This window comes from Dipodomys merriami, unplaced genomic scaffold (assembly GCF_024711535.1).
Source record: "Dipodomys merriami isolate MVZ:Mamm:240054 unplaced genomic scaffold, mDipMer1.0.p SCAF_41, whole genome shotgun sequence".
NCBI classification, from domain to species: Eukaryota; Metazoa; Chordata; class Mammalia; order Rodentia; family Heteromyidae; genus Dipodomys; species Dipodomys merriami.
In genome coordinates, this window is record NW_027205715.1 from 10,090,794 (window position 1) to 10,108,839 (window position 18,046).

General features: G+C 45.7%; 2 protein-coding genes across 4 annotated transcripts; both read left to right on the forward strand.

The window, feature by feature from the left end:
* The first annotated feature begins 358 nt into the window (after positions 1-358).
* Positions 359-9,824, forward strand: LOC138806957 (uncharacterized). 2 transcript variants are annotated; one of them, XM_069992459.1, is made up of 4 exons: positions 359-823; positions 5,473-5,631; positions 7,598-7,696; positions 9,571-9,824. In XM_069992459.1, the coding sequence occupies exons 1-4, from the start codon at positions 359-361 to the stop codon at positions 9,691-9,693; spliced, it is 846 nt and encodes a 281-aa protein (XP_069848560.1). In that variant the 3' UTR covers positions 9,694-9,824. The 2 variants fall into 2 exon arrangements, with proteins under 2 accessions (XP_069848560.1, XP_069848561.1); XM_069992460.1 differs by lacking the exon at positions 9,571-9,824 and adding an exon at positions 9,438-9,562.
* A 276-nt stretch (positions 9,825-10,100) lies between these two features.
* On the forward strand, positions 10,101-14,895 carry LOC138807088 (CKLF-like MARVEL transmembrane domain-containing protein 2A). 2 transcript variants are annotated; one of them, XM_069992672.1, is made up of 4 exons: positions 10,106-10,435; positions 10,530-10,688; positions 13,708-13,809; positions 14,552-14,895. In XM_069992672.1, the coding sequence occupies exons 1-4, from the start codon at positions 10,277-10,279 to the stop codon at positions 14,687-14,689; spliced, it is 558 nt and encodes a 185-aa protein (XP_069848773.1). In that variant the 5' UTR covers positions 10,106-10,276; the 3' UTR covers positions 14,690-14,895. The 2 variants fall into 2 exon arrangements, with proteins under 2 accessions (XP_069848774.1, XP_069848773.1); XM_069992673.1 differs by lacking the exon at positions 13,708-13,809 and having other exon boundaries at positions 10,101-10,435.
* Positions 14,896-18,046: the final 3,151 nt, after the last annotated feature.

An 18,046-nucleotide genomic window follows, 5' to 3' on the forward strand; every position in this document is an offset into this window, starting at 1 on the left:
CTGCCATTCTCATTTGAATCTCAGCGTGGGAGCTGGAGGCAGAGATCTGCGAACCCTGGGCACAAACTTCCTTGGAGCTTGGGAATGGGGGGACACTGAGCACAGAGCTGGGTGGGGAGGGGGAAAAAGGGGGGGCAGGAATCTGCTCCCCGAGCCTGTGGCGGGGTAGAAACACCCAAGACAGCCCTCAGTGACTCAGAACTGCTTCCTCAGCCCGAGTGGGGATGCAGGGATTTTGAGCTCCCCCGGTGGAGCGGGCGAGCAGGGGAAGGGGGACGAAGGGGGTCGGGAACGTGGTCCTGTCCTGGGCGGGGGGGGGGGGTGGGGGGGGGTCGTCCAGAACCAGGGCGCACGCGGGATGGGTGGCCAGCAGCCGTTGGGGCGCGGCGCTAGTTCCCCTTCCCAGGCGAGAGCCACCGCCTGGGCGCCAGCTGGAAGTCACAGAGCCAGCCTGCCCACGCCAGGCCCCCTGACCCCCGGCCCCACCATGAATTCCGGATACTTGGACCCATTGGAGCCCCCTGCGTTCCCTGCCACATCGGCTCCTGCGGACTCTCAGCGCTCGGGGAGCTCCATCCACAGTGCGCCCTCGCTGCACAGCCGGCCCGAGGCGCCCTCCCGGCACTCCCCGCAGTCCATTCATTCTTTGAAGCCAGAGCATGAAGAATTTAGGGAGTCCCTACCCAGGAAGCCCCAGGAAACAGCAGAGGAGGAAGCCGCCATGAATCGGGCTATGCATCGCACCAAGGTTCCGGAAAAATACACTGACAGCTGCAAGGCGTTTTTATTCTCTCTCCATGGAATCCTGAAGATTTTGAGGATGGTGAGGATGGTGGCTGGGCGGGTGGAGGGTCGCCTGGCCTCAACGACTGCGGTCCAGAGGTCCAGCTAGGGAAATAATTCTATGACTCACTCACGGTTCTTCTGCCTCCATTACTTGCCCTCCCTTTTTCCCAGGTGTGTGTGTGTGTGTGTGTGTGTGTGTGTGTGTGTGTGTGTGTGTGTGTGTGTGTGTGTGTACGTGCATGTGCATGACAGTACTGGGACTTGAACTCAGAGCCTCTGGCTCACACTGGCACTCTACCACTTAAGAGCCACAATTCCACTTCTGGCTTTTTGCTGGGAGTTGGAGACAAGAGCCTCATGAACTTTTCTGCCCCCGCTGGCTTTTAACTATGATCCTCAGATCTCAGCCTCCTGAGTAGCTAGATTACAAGCATGAGCCACTGGTGATTGGCAAATATCTCTCTCTTATATTTCTCAAGTTTTCCTCTTCTAGGAAATTAGGGAATCAATGATACTTGTAGCAGAAATGTGTAAATTTAAAAACAAAGGGTGGGCTTGATCAATACAAGAGCTGCCATTTCAAAGACATTTATTAAGGGGGCTTGGAGGTATGACTCAAGTGGCAGAGCATCTGCCTAGCAAGCATGAGGCTCTGAGTTGAGGACCAAGTAATGCCATACAGGAAAATAAAGTTGAAAAGCCTAATTGAAACTGAAAAACTATAGCCCCTAGATGAGATCTCTCATCTTTATCATCTCAAATAACGGGTCCATGGACACAGAGGGGAGAAGTAAAATGGCAGAGACTTACTGAAGAAAAAGATAAGCAGAACTCCTGCTAGACCAGAGATCCCAAGGGTGGGCACCTTCTGGGGTACAAGGGTTAATAAGATGTCTCTAGGAGAGAACTATATGACTCTTAAAATCATTGGACAGCCTGCCTATCCATCTCCAGATCAACTCAGAGGCTCTGGGCAGCCTGCAAGAGCTCTCCGTGCATTCTTTAGCCTCTGACAGGATGCCTGCTCCCCTGCACACCTCTGGGGCATGCGCAAGTGTTCCAGGGGCAATGGGCCGTGATGATTGATGCAAGGCAATGGTAATTGGTGTCTAGGGGCCTGCATACTTGACTGCTCGAGGCCATGGTGAAGGATGCACATCCTCTGGGAGGGGGCCTTTCCCCTGATTGCCTGTCAGGCTCTTCTTCTGCTCTTGAATTGATACATTACTGGCCAATATAATACAGGGGAAAAGGGGAGAGAGGACATGTTTGAAGTTAAAAAACAGAATGGGATATAATGACAGACACAGGCAACAGGGCAAAGATCTCAGTCCGAATAACAGCCGACTCTCTAGGAAAATATACATGACCAAAACTGATCGTAGAATAGCAACAGATCTGAGCATATCAATATATAAGCATAGAAGAAAGATGAACAATAGGCATGGAGTATTTTTCAAAAGTGAATCTGGCCCAGAGTTTCTCACAGCTTAAAAATTCAAACCTTCATGATACTACTATTCAAACCTGACACTACTCAATTTTTTTTTCAGAGAACATAAGGAAAAACATTTTTGAATTTGTTTTTTTATAAAGTCAGTCAAACACTGGTATCAAAACCTGATCATGCCAGGTGCCAGTGGCTTACACCCATAATCTCAGGAGACTGAAATGTGAGGATCAGAGTTCAAAACACGTCCAGGCAGAAAAGTCCATGAGTCTTATCTCCAATTAACTCACCCCCCCACACACACACAAAAAAAAGAAAAAGCCAGAAGTGAAGCTGTGGCTCAAGTGGTAGAGTACTAGCCTTGAGCAAAAAAAGCATGCAGGGACAGTACTCAGGCCCTGAGTTCAACCTCAAAACCAAAACATGCACACACACACACACACACACACACACACACACACACACAGCCCTGATAAAATTCAGTTGGTGGTGGGGTTTGAACTCTGGGCCTGGGCACTGTCCCTCAGCTCTTCAGCTCAAGCAAGCACTCTACCACTTGAGCCACAGCACCACTTCTGGTGTTCTGGTGGTTTATTGGAGAAAAGAGTCACACACTCATGCCAGGCTGGCTTTGAATCGAGATCCTCAGATCTCAGCCTCCTGAGTAGCTAGAATTACAGGCGTGAGCCACTGATGCCTGGCCAAATCTATATCTTACTTGTACCAAACACACTTACTAGAAATGGAGCTCAGTGGTAGAGCAGGTGCTTAGCATGGCTGAGATCCTGAGTCAGATCCCTAGTATGGAAAAAAATTAACATCAGAAAATTTTACCAATATGTTTTTTAATAATATCACCAGGAGGAAATAAGAATGAGTTAGCATTAGGACTCTATTAAAATAATGACCATATTATAAAAGGAGGAAAATTATGAGGTAAGATCTAATGGAGCTTAAAAAAGTGATAAAATTCAGTATATAGTTCATACCAAAAAGAGGAAGAAGAGGGGAATATATAGATATTTCATAATTTATATACAGGCTAGTGGCTCTGGCCCTTAATCCTAGTTACTCAGGAGGCTGACATCTGAGGATTGAGGTTCAAAGCCAGGCCAGGCAGGAAAGCCTATGAGACTCTTATCTCCAATTAACCATCAGAAAACCAGAAATGGAGCTGTGGCTCAAGTGGTACAGAGCTAGCTTTGGGCACAAAAGCTGAGCTCAGGGACAGCACCTAGGACCAAAGTTCAAGCTCCAGAACCACCCTCCAACCACCAAAAAAAAGAGAGAGAGAAATTAACCTCTCAAACTAAAAGTCCTTATCATCTTTAAATAAACATCAGAAGTATTCCCATGAAAATGAGGGAAAAGAAAGATGCCCACAAAACTTATTATTCAGTAGCTTTTGTAGAATCCCAAATCATCACAACTAGGAAATAGAAGCCAGGCTAAGTAGCATGTACCTGTAATCCCAGCAGTCAAGAGGCTGAGATAGGAAGATCTTGAATTCAAGGCCAGCCTCTGCAAAATAGGAAGAGTCTACCTCAAAATAAATAAAATAAAAAAATGTAAAAATATATCATTTCTTTCAACTGATGTGATTGTAAATCTAAAATATCGGAAGTAAACAACTAGGAAGAAGACAATTTAAACTACTGAGTTCATAAATAAATGAAATTATTTCCTATAGAACTTCAAAGCCAGCCTAGGCAGGAAATTCTATGCGATTCCTGTCTTCAGTTCAACAGCAAAAAGCTGGAAGTGGAGTTATGGCACCAGATTGAGCAAGAAAGCTAAGGGACAGTGCCTAGGCCCAGAGTTCAAGCCCCAGGCACAAAAATAAAGGCACTAGAGAAGGAACTGACAATTCAATAAGAAAGAATCATCTCTCCAAATACATCAAAGAATGTAGTATACAATAGTGGCTGGATTTTAGTTAGAAGGCAGGAAAACATTGGCATTTCCCAATAAATGGTGTTAAGATAATCAGCCGCTGTTAGGGCAGAAAGAAAACAGAGGCTGTACCCCAATGTATCTGTGCTGTGTATGTGTACAGACTTCTTTCTAGAAAAATAAACTGTTAGCTGGGCACTGGTGGCTCACACCTGTAATCTTAGCTACTCAAGAGACTGAGATTGGAGGATCACAGTTCAAAGCCAGCCCAGGAAGGAAAATCTGTGAGACTCTTAACTCCAATTAACCACCAGAAAAATGGAAGTGGTGTTGTGGCTCAAGTGGTAGAGTACTCACCTTGAGCTGAAGAGCTCAGAGACAGAACCCAGGCCCAGAGTTGAAGCCCCATGACCAATAAAAAGAAAAAGAAACTATTAATAGCAATTTCCTCCCAGGAGACAAACTAGGGGAAAAGAAAAACACAGAATTTTTTTTTAACATTTCTATATTGTGCAACATTTTATCACTTGCATATATTATTTACCTGCTTAAAATCATAAATTTTAAAATTAAACTCTAGGTGCAAAATAAAATGGGCAATTATATCATATAAGCAAATTTACATTTTGACTGTTTCTTTTTGATATCAATTTTGGGGCTTGAACTCCAGGCATAGGTGCTGTTCCTTAGCTTTTTGGTAATTAATTGGACTTAAGAGTCTTAGACTTTTCTGCCCAGTCTGACTTCAAACCACAATCCCCAAGTCTCAGCTTCCTGAATAGCTAGGATTACAGGCATGAGTCACCAGTGCCTGGCTTGACAACTTATTTATTTACTCATTTTCTTATGTTTTGGCAATACTGGGTTTGAACTCACGGCCTCATGTTTGCTCAGCAGGCTCTCTTCCACTGAGTCCCACCTCTTGCCCTATTGCATGCTGTTTAGTTTTGAGATGAGTCTATCTTCTTGTCCAGGCATATATTTGGACTGGTATGTACCTGGACTATGGTCTTCCTATTTTAGAATTCCCATTAGAGCTGAAATGGCAGGTGTGTACCAACCGACCAGCCTCTTCCATTGAGATGGAGTCTTGTGGGCTTTTCTGCCCAAGCTGGCTTGGAATCTTGGTACTCTCAATCTTAGACTCCCACATGGCTAGGATAACAGGTGTCATCCAGCTATGGGTTAAGGAGAGTTCTCTCAAACATTTTTTTAAAACTTAGACCGATCTCAAGTCAAAATCTCAACCTTGTAAGTAGCCAGGATTACAAGAATAAGCCATCAGCATCAGCATTTATTTTTCAAATATCCATGTGCATTAAACCCTGTTTCTTCTGTTGCAGGTACTTGTGGTGGGAGCGGTTGTTTGTTTCATCATTGGCCAGGCCCACCAAGCATTTATAGCAATCACAGTTCAGGAAGTGTTCATCGTCATTTTCTTTATTTTAGTATATCTGGTAACTCTTCAACACTTGCTCATCTGTTTAAACTGGCCTTTACTTGTAAGTGTTCATTTTTATAATTCACCAGAGTTTCTCTCTAGATAAGGACACAACAGAGCTATGATGGAGAGCTACCCCAGTTCTAGGGGAGAGCCCAGTGTCAGGAAAGGTCACTTGAACCTCTTTGTCTACAGCAAAGCCAACATACATGCACAGACACACAGACACACAGACACACAGACACACACACACACACACACACACACCTGTTCTAGGCTCAATATGAAGCCCAACTCATTGTGTCATTATCACAGGCTACTTTTTAACATCTTCTGGTAAAAACTTGAATCCTCATACTCAATGAGTGAACACATTTTCTCAGCCAGTGGTCGTCAAACAGTTCAGGCTTTTTACTTTTCAAATAGCACTCTGACAATGACAGACATCTTCCTAAATGCAAACACTGACATAACAGAGTTGTAGGAAATCTTTTGGGAGAACCCTAATCGATTGTAAGCGTCTTCCCTTTTATGTGTATTCAAGAATGGTTCACACCTATAATCCTAATTACTCAGGAGGCTGAGATCTGAGGATCCTGGTTTGAAGTCAATTCTGGACAGAAAAGTCCACTCTTATTTCCAATTAACCCCCCAAAACCAGAAGTGGAGCTGTGGTTCAAGTGGCCCCTGTCCCCTGGCTTCATTCACATCTGATTATCTAGTTTTACACAATCCTAAGTAAGGTCTGAAGTTTCTCACAAAGCTGCTATAAGCATACCTCTCTCTGAGCCTGCAGAGCTCAACTCTGATCCGCACCAACCCTGCTCCACGTGCCCATGCCAGTATTTTCTACCATGTACCAAAACATAAGACATTACAGCCTTTTCAAGAGGCATGTCACACTCCATGCTAGGACTCCTCACTTGCTGACCTAAACAGGAAGAACACCTGCAGTTAGTAGGGCAGACCCAATTCTGGTTGTCTCAGAAAACATCAAAAGTTAACAGCAGAAAAATCCACTCCTGAAAAATCAGGCCTGCTTTTCAGATGGATGTGTGTTTCTTGGGGGATGTGAACTCAGAATCTAAGAATAGAATTAAATCTGTAAGGTGCCAATCTAAAATTTTACTTCCTTCCCTCGAAGGAAGTTTTACATTAAAACAAATGTGAGCTGGGCCTCAGTGGCTCACGCCAGCAATCCTAGCAACTCAGGAGGCTGAGATCTAAGGATCACTGTTCAAAACCAACCCAGACAGGAAAGTCCAAGAGACTCTCATCTTCAGTTAACTACCAAAAAACCAGAAATGGAAGTGGTAAAGTGCCAACCTTGTGCAAAAAAACTAAGGGCTGGGGCTGGGAATGTGGCTCAGTGATAGAGTGCTTGCCCAGCATGCACAAAGCCCTGGGTTCAAATCCTCAGCACCACATACACAGATGAAGTCAGAAATGGTACTGTGGCTCAAGTGGTAGAGTTGCTCAGGGACAGTGCCCAGGCCCTGAGTTCAAGCCCCAGGACTGGCCAAAACAGAAAACAAAACAAAACAGCTAAGGGAGAGCAACAAGGCATTGAGTTCAAGCTCCTGTACTGGCACACATACCCACTCACCCACAAAACACACACACAAATGCAAAAAGGTGTTCGAGGTTTGGTTCACATAGAGAAACACCTGCCTAGCAAGTGTGAAGCCTTTAATTCAAACCCCAGTACCACATAGAAAAATAAATCCTTTAGCTGGGTCTTTAGACCATTCAATGTCTTCTTGTGCCCTTTTATTAAAAAAAAAAAAAAGCAGAGGAAAAGTCAAATTTTTAAAAATGAAAGTAAGGCTATTTTTATAGACAATACATTCCAAGACCTTAAAATCAAAAAACTCATATCTCTGGAAAAATGTAGAAACTGTGCCCCTCCAGTGCCAAGAAGGAAAGTGTTTAAAAGGTATCCATCCTTAATAACCTGGAAAATTAAAATATGATACCAATATTACATTTCCATGCAAACCTTACCATTTTCAACTCTTGTGTTACAGGATGTTATGAACAGTTTCATTTCAACTATATTCCTTTTAGTGGTTGCCATGATGACAATTCAAGAGAAGGGAAGGAGGCATTTGTTCTATGTTGGAGGGGTAAGTATAGACCTTAGTAACACCATCTCAGATCAAGACTCTAACAAAGGAAACTGCAGACCATCATTACATCACTAACAAAATAAAATCCCCACTCCCTTCTTCCCCTTGTTTTTGTAGTGATGTCAAATGATATGAAGCCACAAAGACTTTAAGCTCATGAAAAGTCACAACCCTAATATGTATTCTCTGAAGTACAAAAAAAAAAAAAAGGCAAACAAACAGGAGTCCATGTAACCTCTTTTGAGAATGGTATACACTATATTTAAAATATTGCGGCAAAACCAGGCACCAGTGGCTCACACATGTAATTCTAGCCAACCAGGAAGCTGAGATCTGAGGATCGCAGTTCAAAGCCAGCCTGGGCAGCAAAGTCTGTGAGACTCTTATCTCCAATTAACCACTAGGAAACCAGAAGTGGCACTGTGGCGCTCAAGTGGTAGTGCGCTAGCCTTGAGCTGAAGAGCTGAGGGACAGTGCCCAGGCCCAGAGTTCAAGTCCCACAACCGACCAAAAAAAAAAATATATATTGCAGCAAGCTATTTTATGCCTACAAATAGGATTTTGACATTTCCGGACTAAAAGGTGGTATTTTAAAGACAGTGAAGGGCTGGGCATGGTGGCTCATGCCTGTTATACCCACTATTTGGGAGGTGGAGATTGGAAGAGTTGAGTCTAGCTAGGACAAAAGTTTAGGGAAAACCCATAGCACCCATATCTCAATAAGCCAGATGTGGTAATACAAGCCTGTGATTACCAACTAATAAGAGGCTGTAGGTGGAAGATTACAACCTGAGGTTAACCCAGGCAAAATGTGAGACATTACCTGGAAACTAACCAAAATTCATAAAAGGGTTGGAGACATGTCTAAAGTAAAGCACCTGACTAACAACCAGAAGCCCCTGAGTTCAGACCCCCGGAGAGAGAAAAGAGAGTGCACTGTCTCTGGTTTTACTGATGTAGAAATTGAGGTTTAATACCTGTCCTGAATCAGGGGCTGAGATTCAACCCTATCTCACATGGAAGAACAGAATAACAGGCAGATTGAGTGCTTGGAAGATGAGAGGAGTGGAAAGATGGAACTTTGGTTCAAAAAGTTAAACAATGCTGACAGAAATTCATCAGAAAAAAAAAAAAAAACGAATTGAAGAGTTTTGCTTCTTTTTGTGTCAGCCTGGAGCTAGAACTCAGGGCCTGGGCGCTCTCATTGAGCCTTTTGCTCAATGCCAGTGCCCTACCACTTGAGCCACAGTTCCATTTTCAGCATTTTTTGGGCAGTTAATTGGAGATAAAGAGTCACAGACTTTCCTGCCCAGGCTGGCTTTGAATCACAATCTTCAGATCTCAGCCTCCCGAGTAGCTAGGATTACAGGTAATGAGCCACCAGCACTCGGGCAGAGTTGAAGTTTTGGGAATTAATCCTATAATGGGTGAATGTTTGTCAGTTCTCCTGGACTATGCCAAGCCAAGCTCAGTGCTTGGGCACAGAGCCCCTTCCAGCTTGGAGAGCTCACATATTAGCCGAGGCAAGAACTACTTAGGAAAAGATAGTTAGGAATTAAGCACCCATAAAGAGAGAGAGATCGAGGCTGACGTTTCCAGCATCCTTTGGCCCTCCCATCCTCCTCTAATACAGCCCAAGAGCCCTTCACCACCACCACCACCATCACCACTGCCAGGAGCCTCCAAAACCTCCCCCAGCCCCAACCACCCATTTCCCAAATTCCTTTCTCTGGAAAAGGCGGAACAGGCCTGCAGCACCCAGGATGGTAATGGAAGGTCAGAGCTGCACAGGAGACATTGTGTGCGCAGGCCCAGATCCCGCCTGACATAACCCAGCCTTTCTTTCCCGCGCATGCCCCTGCGTCTGACAGAACCTGTGTCTCATAGCGGCCATCCTGTGTTGCTTGGACGCGTTGGGGGTCATCAGGAGGATGAGGCGGATGAAAGAGCCTCAGACAAAGGCAAGCTCAAAGACCTTGCTCAAGATGAACTGAAGCAGGGCGGGTCTCCCCGGCCCCCTATGGCCCCCCCAGCGCTTGTAACCCACGCACCACTGAGCTCTCCCTGTCACCCATTCCGGCCTCCCGTGTGACCATATAAAATCAGGGCTGCTTAGTTGGGAACACTTCTGCTTCCGCGTGTTGCCTGCTCTCCACAAGTCGCATTGGGCTTCTCGGCGGGGCTGCGCGCACCAGCTATGGTGGGGGGGACCCCAACCCAGGACGCTGCCTAGCCAGCCCGTGGCAGATTCAAACCGAAGCCACCTGGCTAGACCCGGCTAGAACCAGCAGGAAACCTCTGCCCGGAGGCGGGGCGCGAAGGAGGCTTCGGATCTGGTCGCTGTGGGCAAACCAGTCCCGAGCGCATTCTGGAGGCGAGGCGGGCGCGCGCGGAGCGGGGAGAGGCGTTGGCATGCGCTGAGCCTGGCAGTTATCTGAGCGTGGCCCCTGAGCCGATCGGTAGACACTAGGCTTTGTTCCTGGGCGGGGCCTGTCCAGGGACAACAGAAGAGACCGAAATCATAAGCCCAGTCTCACGGTCAGCCAGGCTGTACAAAGCTGAAAATTCCAACCAGCCATGGATGCTAAGTCGCAGCCACCCAAGACTTTTGGCTCCCGCTCAAAGGAGATTTGGGATGAAACAAAGAAGGGAGTTGCGTACCACCAGAACGAAGTCAAAGAAAGCAATAGACCATTCTGGATCAACGGGCATGGCATAGTCAAGCTCCTGGGTTTGGTAAGTTAGAGCTCTCTCCCTGAGCGGGTGTTCTAAGACCAGGTTGGGGGGTGGGGAGAGGGTTCCAGGGACTCAGGAGCATGTTTCTGTGCAGATCTGCCTGATAGCTAGTATAAAGATATTCGCCACGACCACCGCACACCCCATTTTGACGCTGATCCTCTATATGGAACTGTTCATCGCTGTCTTCTTTCTCATCCTCTACATCTGTGCCATTAACAGATACCTGTCCTTCATCATTTGGCCTATTTCTGTAAGTGAGGGAGGGGTCGGGAGGGGAGCTCTGGGCTGCTCACCACGAACATGGCTTGGCACTTAGAAAATGAACAGACAGAAACTCACCTCTAATGCTTTTGTGCTCAGGATCTGCTGTGGGGAGCGGGGTGGGGACTGGGACAGCTAGGCAGAAAATGCTCTCCTCACTTAGTTGAGTGTGTCTTGTGTTAGAGTGGAAACTCTTACTGGAAGGAAGAGGGCCTGGGACCTTGCTCTCAGAGAAGAAGGATGTAAGGATTGCTCTTCTCCATCTGCCAGTCACACATGGATTTGGGGAGATCATTCCAGAATTCAAAGAAGAAAATTGCCACCAGCACCCAGCTCCATGCCCCTTATAGTTTTGTGCAGAGTCTTCAGTTTAAATTTGGCAGATTTGGATTACGGTTGTATTACTGTTGTCTCATAGCTGGGATGACAGGTGTGTATCACCAAGCCTACCTTTTATTGGTTGAGATGGGAATTCAGAACCTTTTCTGGCTCTAGCTAGCCTCAAACTAAGATCCTCCCAATCTCGAAGACCATCCAGGCAAACAGAATTAGAGAGATGAGCCACCACATCTGCCTTAATTTTCTTTTTCTTGCTTGCTTGCTTGAACTCAGGGCTTCAGCGCTGACCCTGAGCTTTTTTGCTCAAGGTTAGCACTCTACCACTTTGAACCACTCCTGGTGATTAATTTGAGACAAGAGTTTCACTGACTTTGCTGCCCAAGCTGGCTTCAAACCATGATCCTCATATCTCAGCCTCCTGAGGAGTTAGGATTGCAGACATGAGCCATGGCACCTGGTTTTCATTCTTTCTTTCTTTCCTTCTTTTTCTTTTTTTTTTATGCTGGTATTACAGCTCAAACTCAGAGCTTGGGCTCTGTCCCTTAAGGGTTTTTTTTGAGGGAGGTTGTTTCTTTTTGTGGGGGGTTGTGTGTGTGTGTGTGTGTGCGCGTGCTCAAGACTGGCACTATACACTTGAGCCACAGCTCCACTTTCTTTTTTTTAATGGCCCTACAATAAATTGTACTAATAGGGCTTGCATCTTAAAATTACATTCTCTCTCTCTCTCTCTCTCTCTCTCTCTCTCTCTCTCTCTCTCTCTCTCTCTCTCTCTCACACACACACACACACACACACACACACACACCAAAGAAAGGCCATATAAAGACTGAAAGGTAGTTGTCTCCAGCCAGGGAGAAAGCTCTCACTAGAAAGCTAATGTGCTGGTACCTTATTTATGAACATGTAGCCTCCAGAAATAGAAAAAAAAAAAGAACTCAGACCTACAGTCATCCAGCAACTTGGTATATGACAGATAGTATTATAACTGGATGGAAGGGGTTCGTAGAAATGGGACAAGGGACCAGAGACAGAAACAGAGGGATTAAAATTAGAACTTTACAAAAGGACACATTAAAAAAACAAAATTAAATAAGTCCATAGGCAGTGCACTGGTGGCTCACACCTCTGACGCTAGCTCTTTAGAAGTCTGAAAATTAAGTTCCAAAGTTAACCACGCTAACCATTCCAAGAGTTTTATCTCCAATTAAGTAGCAAAAAGCTGGAATGATTAAGCATGATCCAAGGGGTAGAGTACCAGCCAGAGGTATAAAGGTTAAATGTGAGTGTGAGGCTCTTGAGTTCAAGTTCCACAATCGGGATCCCCTCCCCCCATAAAGCGAGTGTTAGAAGGTATGCTGTTTTGCATTTAAATTTTTGAAACCCAGAGAAGTATACATTTCTACATATTATATACACATATAAAATGTAGAAAATTACACCCTTGGGAAAAGTATATCTCAACTTCTACCATGTGGCCTGTGGGAAGGCCCAAAAAGGAGACTGAGACAGAGGGACAGGAAAAGGGATAGTGAAGTAAGACGAGTTCATTCCAGAAAGTTTCACTTGAGATCTGAAGTCCTTAACATCTGTTAAATTTCAGTGGTTGGAAACCTGGAGAGGGATGCTATTCTATCATTTTTGGAAAGTTTGAAGCATATCCAAACTCAGAAAGCAAAAGAGAAAAGACTAGGCCCTTGAAAGGACAACTCAGAGAAAAATGGCATCATGGGAACCAAGAGGGGAACGGGGTGACCAAACACTGTAGGCCAATGCTGGCCGTCTTTCTGAAGAGGGAATGTGTCCCACGCTGTGCTCGCTATATAAGAGCAGAGGAAGCTGGCTTGTCATGGCCATTATTTGGCCAACTCTGAGAAGTCTGGCTGTTCATTTTCCCAGTGCTGCCAGGGAAAGAAGTAGTGGGAAAAGACAAGCATGAGGTCCCAAGGACTGGAGAAAAAAAGTTGAAAAACACCGCCTTGCAAAGAAGGTAGGGGGTCCAGGAAATAAGGCAAGAGCTGGGGTAAACAGGGACCTGCTACAGACCCAAAGATTACCTCCTGCCAGCAATGCCACCTCCAGGACTCCAGACAGGAGCTGAGCTCAAAGTAGATGTGGGAAGGTATTCAAAAGGGACATCAGGAGCCAGGCAATGGTGGCTCATGCCTGTAGCCCTAGCTATTGTTTAGGCTTAGATCCAAGGATCACAGTTCAAAGCCAGCCCAGACAAGGAAAGTCTGTGAGACTCTTACTTCCACTGAACCACCAGAAAACCAGAAGTGGTGCTGTGGCTTAAAAGGGTAGAGGGGCTAGCCTTGAGTCAAAGAGTTCAGGGACAGTGCCCAAACCCAGAGTTCAAGCCCCACGAATGACCAAAAAAAAAAATAAAAAGGTTGAATGGTTGTGTATTTATTTAAATGAACAGATGTGTGATCTTTTGATGTTAGGAATGACATCTTGGCTCTTTCAGGCTCCAGCCTGGAGAGCTTTGGATCTTCAAAGAAGATTTACTAGTGAGGGCCACTGGCATGCCCATGTGGGCCAATGAATATTTACAGACGTGTGTGTATGTATGTATGTATGTATGATGGTTTCTCTGGACGAAATGGCTGTTTGAGGGGCTGATGGAGCACTCTAGCTAGGACTAGCTCATCCTTGCTTTCATTTCTCAGGACTTCCTCAATGACCTGTTCTGTTGTTTGTTCCTTGTGGGAGGCATATACTTTGCTTTGGAAAGTCGTACCGCCATGCCAGTAAACTACTTTATTGCTATGGTAAGACTATTCCAGACTATGGATTCTTCTGAATTCACCTCTTTGGAAGAACTAAGAGCTCTGGTTTTTTTTTGTTTGTTTGTTTTTTGTTTTTGCAAGGGTTTTTTTTTTGGGAAGGGGATGTTTCTTCTTCTGTTTAATCCAAGTGCCACTTTTTACAAAAATCTGGAACTCCAAGCAAAACTGAAAAAAAAGTGAAGTTGGTAAATGTTCTCTGTAGAGATGCCACTTAAAAAAAAAAAGCAGGTTAGGCCAGGTGCCAGTGGCTCACGCCTGTAATCCTAGCTACTCAGGAGGCTGAGATCTAAGGATTGCAGTTCAAAGCCAGCCTGGGCAGGAAAGTCTGTGAAACTCTTATCTCCAATAAACCATTCAGAAAACTGAACGTGGCACTATGGCTCAAGTGCTAGCTTTGAGCTGAAGAGCTGATGAACAGCACCCAGGCCCAGAATTCAAGCCCCACAACCGACCAAAAATAAAAGCACGTCTCCAGGGAGCCCACCCCAGGTTGACTGCTTCCTTCTTGTAATTTGAGGCTTGAGCCTTAAAGAGACCCATGATGCTGGAGGAGGGGGAATGGAGGATGCGGAGATGAGCGGGGCGGGGAATGAAGGAGGCCCTGGAGCCTGCCAGTTTGAGGGGATGCTTTTCACAGCATCTACTGACTAATCATAGAGCCGGAAGGAAGTGTGCCCCTTTTGGAATGAAAAGGCAAAGTAATAAGAACCCTTCTGTTTTCTAGGTCCTTATGGGTCTGGCTGCATTTTTCGCTTTTGTTGATATGTGTCTTCAAAGAAGAAGCTTCCCAGGCCAAGAGGAGAAACCCAAAAAACCTAAGGCTCCCAAGAAAGCAAAAGAGGCGAAAAAAGGCACAGCTTAAAAGCCAGGGGACGAAAGGAAGGACAAAGGGAAGAGAAAGAAATAACTTTTGAGAGCGGCTCTCAGGATGAACAAGGGCAGCAGCTTTTATAGGAAGATATTCCCACTGTCTTTCTTGTCCCCTTTCCAGAATGGTTACTTTTTCCACGATAATAACCACCTTTCTTGGAAAAGACAATTCCCCTTTAAGGGAATTTACCACGTAAAGTTGATGTCAACATTATTTGGCCCATTCTACAGAAACTACTGGACAGGTGTGGTTGCAAAGGGCCAGTCCAGAGCTGGGCCTAAGACACAGGGTTCTCTAAGTACTCAAGGCACAGACAATTTGGGGGAGCAGAAATACAGGTGACACGTGGTTGTCAACACTGACTAACCAAAGAGGGCACAGGAAAATGAGAAACTGAAAATCAAAAAAAGGATGTTTTGTTTACATAGATGTGTGTGTGTGTGTGCATGCATGCACACATGCACAGGTATACACACATGTGCCCCAGTACTGGGATTTGAACTCAGAGCTTTGCATCCTCACTTAGCTTTTTTCTCAAGGCTAATGCTCTACCCCTTGAGCTTCAGCTCCATTTCTGACATTTGGGTAGTTAGCTGGAGATAAAAGTCCCACAGGCTTTTCTGCTTGTGCTGGTTTTGAACCATGATCCTTAGAGCTCAGCCTTCTCAGTAGCTAGGATTGATTACAGTGTGAGCCACTGGTGCCTGGCTATGAATTTTTTTAAGGACCCAAGCTGTTAGGCTTGCTTTTCTCTTTTGTATTTCATAGTGATGCTCACTCAACATTCACTGAGAGAAGGCCAGGATGTGATAGCATAACCTCAGGCCTCAGCGAGGAGTCAGGCTGGGCTGGACGCAGAAGACCCTGAGGTTGGCTTCTCAGAGTTGCTCAGCTGACCCTCTGGAACTCAGATGTCTCCCTCCAGGGAACATGGGTGAACCTCACAAGGGGCACAGGAGGCTGCCAATGGAAGCATGAGGGAGGAGATCTGAAAGGAAAAGCCTGGAGCCCTGCTTCTAGCCAGGGATAACATGGGAGCAGAGCAGGGAGAGTAGGCTGGGACTTGGGGGCCACAATAGTGACGTGGGCCTTTATCCTAAGTGGTGTGGGAATCCTAGAAGGTGAGGAATTAGGAGAGTTTGTTTTCTCCTTTCCCTCCTTCCCCACCCCCTCCCAGAAGACCACACACTTGACTGTTACTGCAAAAAGTATGAATTGGAAAGAGGCCATTACTTGTGATGGGGAGCGGGGAGGGCAGCAGGAGGAGTATCTGGTAACCAGGGCAACGTGGACTGTGAAGATCTGGCCCTAGGGAGGTCTAGTTGAGCTCTCCACCACCTTGCAGATCTACTGCCCTCTCTGTGCTCCACACCACCCCTGCAGGCCAGGAAGAGTGTAAGAGCAATTAGAGGGAGTTGATCTCAGAATTCCAGGTATTTTACCAAGAGGACTGGTAAACTAGAATAACCAAAAACCAAGATAGAATCAAGCATTCAAAAGGAGGTGAACTGTGCTATATTCACAAAATGGAATATATTGCTCAGCAGTATAAAAAATAAACTGCTAACACAAAAATGTGGATGATCCTATCACATTGAGCAAAAGAAAAAAGGGCATACATTTCTGTTTCTAAGAGGTTCAAGGACTGTCGAATATAGAGTGAAAGAAATGGAAAGAGTAGAGTAGCTTCCATTGCCTGAGGAGTGGAAGATGGGGACATGATGGGGAACTAGAAATATTTCCTATCTTCATTGGAGTAGCTGTTTACAAAGGCAAACACATTCAATTAGAAGGCCTATGCATTTTCACATGATTAAATGTTAGCTAAAACTGTCAGTTGGAAAAAAGAGGTCAAATGGTCAAGCACAAGACCCTGAGCTTAAACCCTAGTACTGCCACACACAAAAAAGTTATGGAAAGAACCAATAAGGCAGGGAGATTAGAGGCATTTACCATTTTCACTCCATGAATGAGAAGAATGTGTTGATACAGAAGAGATGGATTCTGAACAGAAAAAGAGATGCATAAAGAGGTGGTAGGGAGGCAGAAAATAGCAGAGAACCCAGCAGAAGAAAAGCAGTGAGGAGTTCTGAGCCCATTCCCAACACCCTGATTGGGGGAGGGAAGTAGAAGATACCATTACAAGATAAAGCACACAATCTTAGCAACAGATTGCCAACTCTAGCAGTAGGAAAGGCCCACAGTACCGGGATTTGTGACACCACTGTTGCTTTAGTATGGAAGGCTAGCCTGGGTGAAGAAAGGTATTCGGTGATTCCCCTTAGAGGGTGACATGGAGACACCATCTTGAGATGGTCTCCTATTCTGGGAACCTGGTAATAAGAAATAAATCATAGCACAAGGAGTCTCAGGACTCCTTGGACCTGTAATTTTTATATAAATTGATCATAAGAGAAAGTCAGGGGGCTGGGAAGGTGGCTCAGTGGTAGAGTGCTTGCCTTGCATGCATGAGGCCCTGGGTTTGATTTCTCAGCACCACATAAGCAGAAAAAGCTGGAAGTGGTGCTGTGGCTCAAGTGGTAGAGTGCTAGCCTTGAGCTGAAGAGCTGAGGGACAGTGCCCAGGCCCAGAGTTCAGGGAGAGGGAAGAATGTGAGAAGCTCCACTGAGTATCTGTACGAAGCTACAGAAGGCTGCCTGGGGTGCCAGGCAGTCCTGGAAATGGAGGCTTAGGATTCCCTGCCAAGCACATGGCAGAAGTATTGGTGGTATGGCTGCTGCAGTCTGTGGAGGTATGCAGCTGCAGCTCAAATTACCTGGCAGAGGTGCCATTAGAAGCAGCTGAGACACCAGAGGCAGCTGCAAAAGACACCTGGTAGTGAAAGAGGCTTAGGACTCCCGGCAAGTCATGCAGCAGAGGCCTAGGCATGTCAGCTGCTCCTGGAAGTCACTGTAGTCATCCATACAGGAAAACAGCTATGATTCAAATGCCCTTAGAGGCAGCTGGGAAGCTGAAGGCTTGGACATGGTGTTGTCAGTGGCGTCACTTTCCCAGGCCAGGAGACACTCATCACCTGAGGCCACGGAAGCAAATGAAGTGTTGAGCCGGAGGCTGTAAAATGCTGTCTAGGACCAGTTGCTGGCTCCATGTATTGACTGTTGAGTGGGTCAGAACTCTCCCACCAAGACTGGAATCACATAATTCCCACAGCCTGATGCATCCCACAGAAAGGCACACACACACACACACACACACACACACACACACAATTGAAAATTCATATCTTGTTTTACATAAGTCTATTTGTCTTTGTTGCTGTTTATTTTATAAACAAAAAATGACAGAAGGGGCCAGAGTCCCACAATCCTCTTCAAAGGCATTCCCCCA

What these genes read in the sequence shown, in the direction of transcription:
- LOC138806957 (XM_069992459.1), top strand. Translation starts at nt 359, where the DNA reads ATGGGTGGCCAGCAGCCGTTGGGGCGCGGCGCTAGTTCCCCTTCCCAG. An exon ending in TCCTGAAGATTTTGAGGATG is followed by an intron (nt 824 to 5,472) that starts GTGAGGATGGTG and finishes CTTCTGTTGCAG; the next exon opens with GTACTTGTGGTGGGAGCGGT. An exon ending in GTTTAAACTGGCCTTTACTT is followed by an intron (nt 5,632 to 7,597) that starts GTAAGTGTTCAT and finishes CTTGTGTTACAG; the next exon opens with GATGTTATGAACAGTTTCAT.
- LOC138807088 (XM_069992672.1), top strand. Translation starts at nt 10,277, where the DNA reads ATGGATGCTAAGTCGCAGCCACCCAAGACTTTTGGCTCCCGCTCAAAG. An exon ending in TCATCATTTGGCCTATTTCT is followed by an intron (nt 10,689 to 13,707) that starts GTAAGTGAGGGA and finishes TTCATTTCTCAG; the next exon opens with GACTTCCTCAATGACCTGTT. An exon ending in TAAACTACTTTATTGCTATG is followed by an intron (nt 13,810 to 14,551) that starts GTAAGACTATTC and finishes TCTGTTTTCTAG; the next exon opens with GTCCTTATGGGTCTGGCTGC.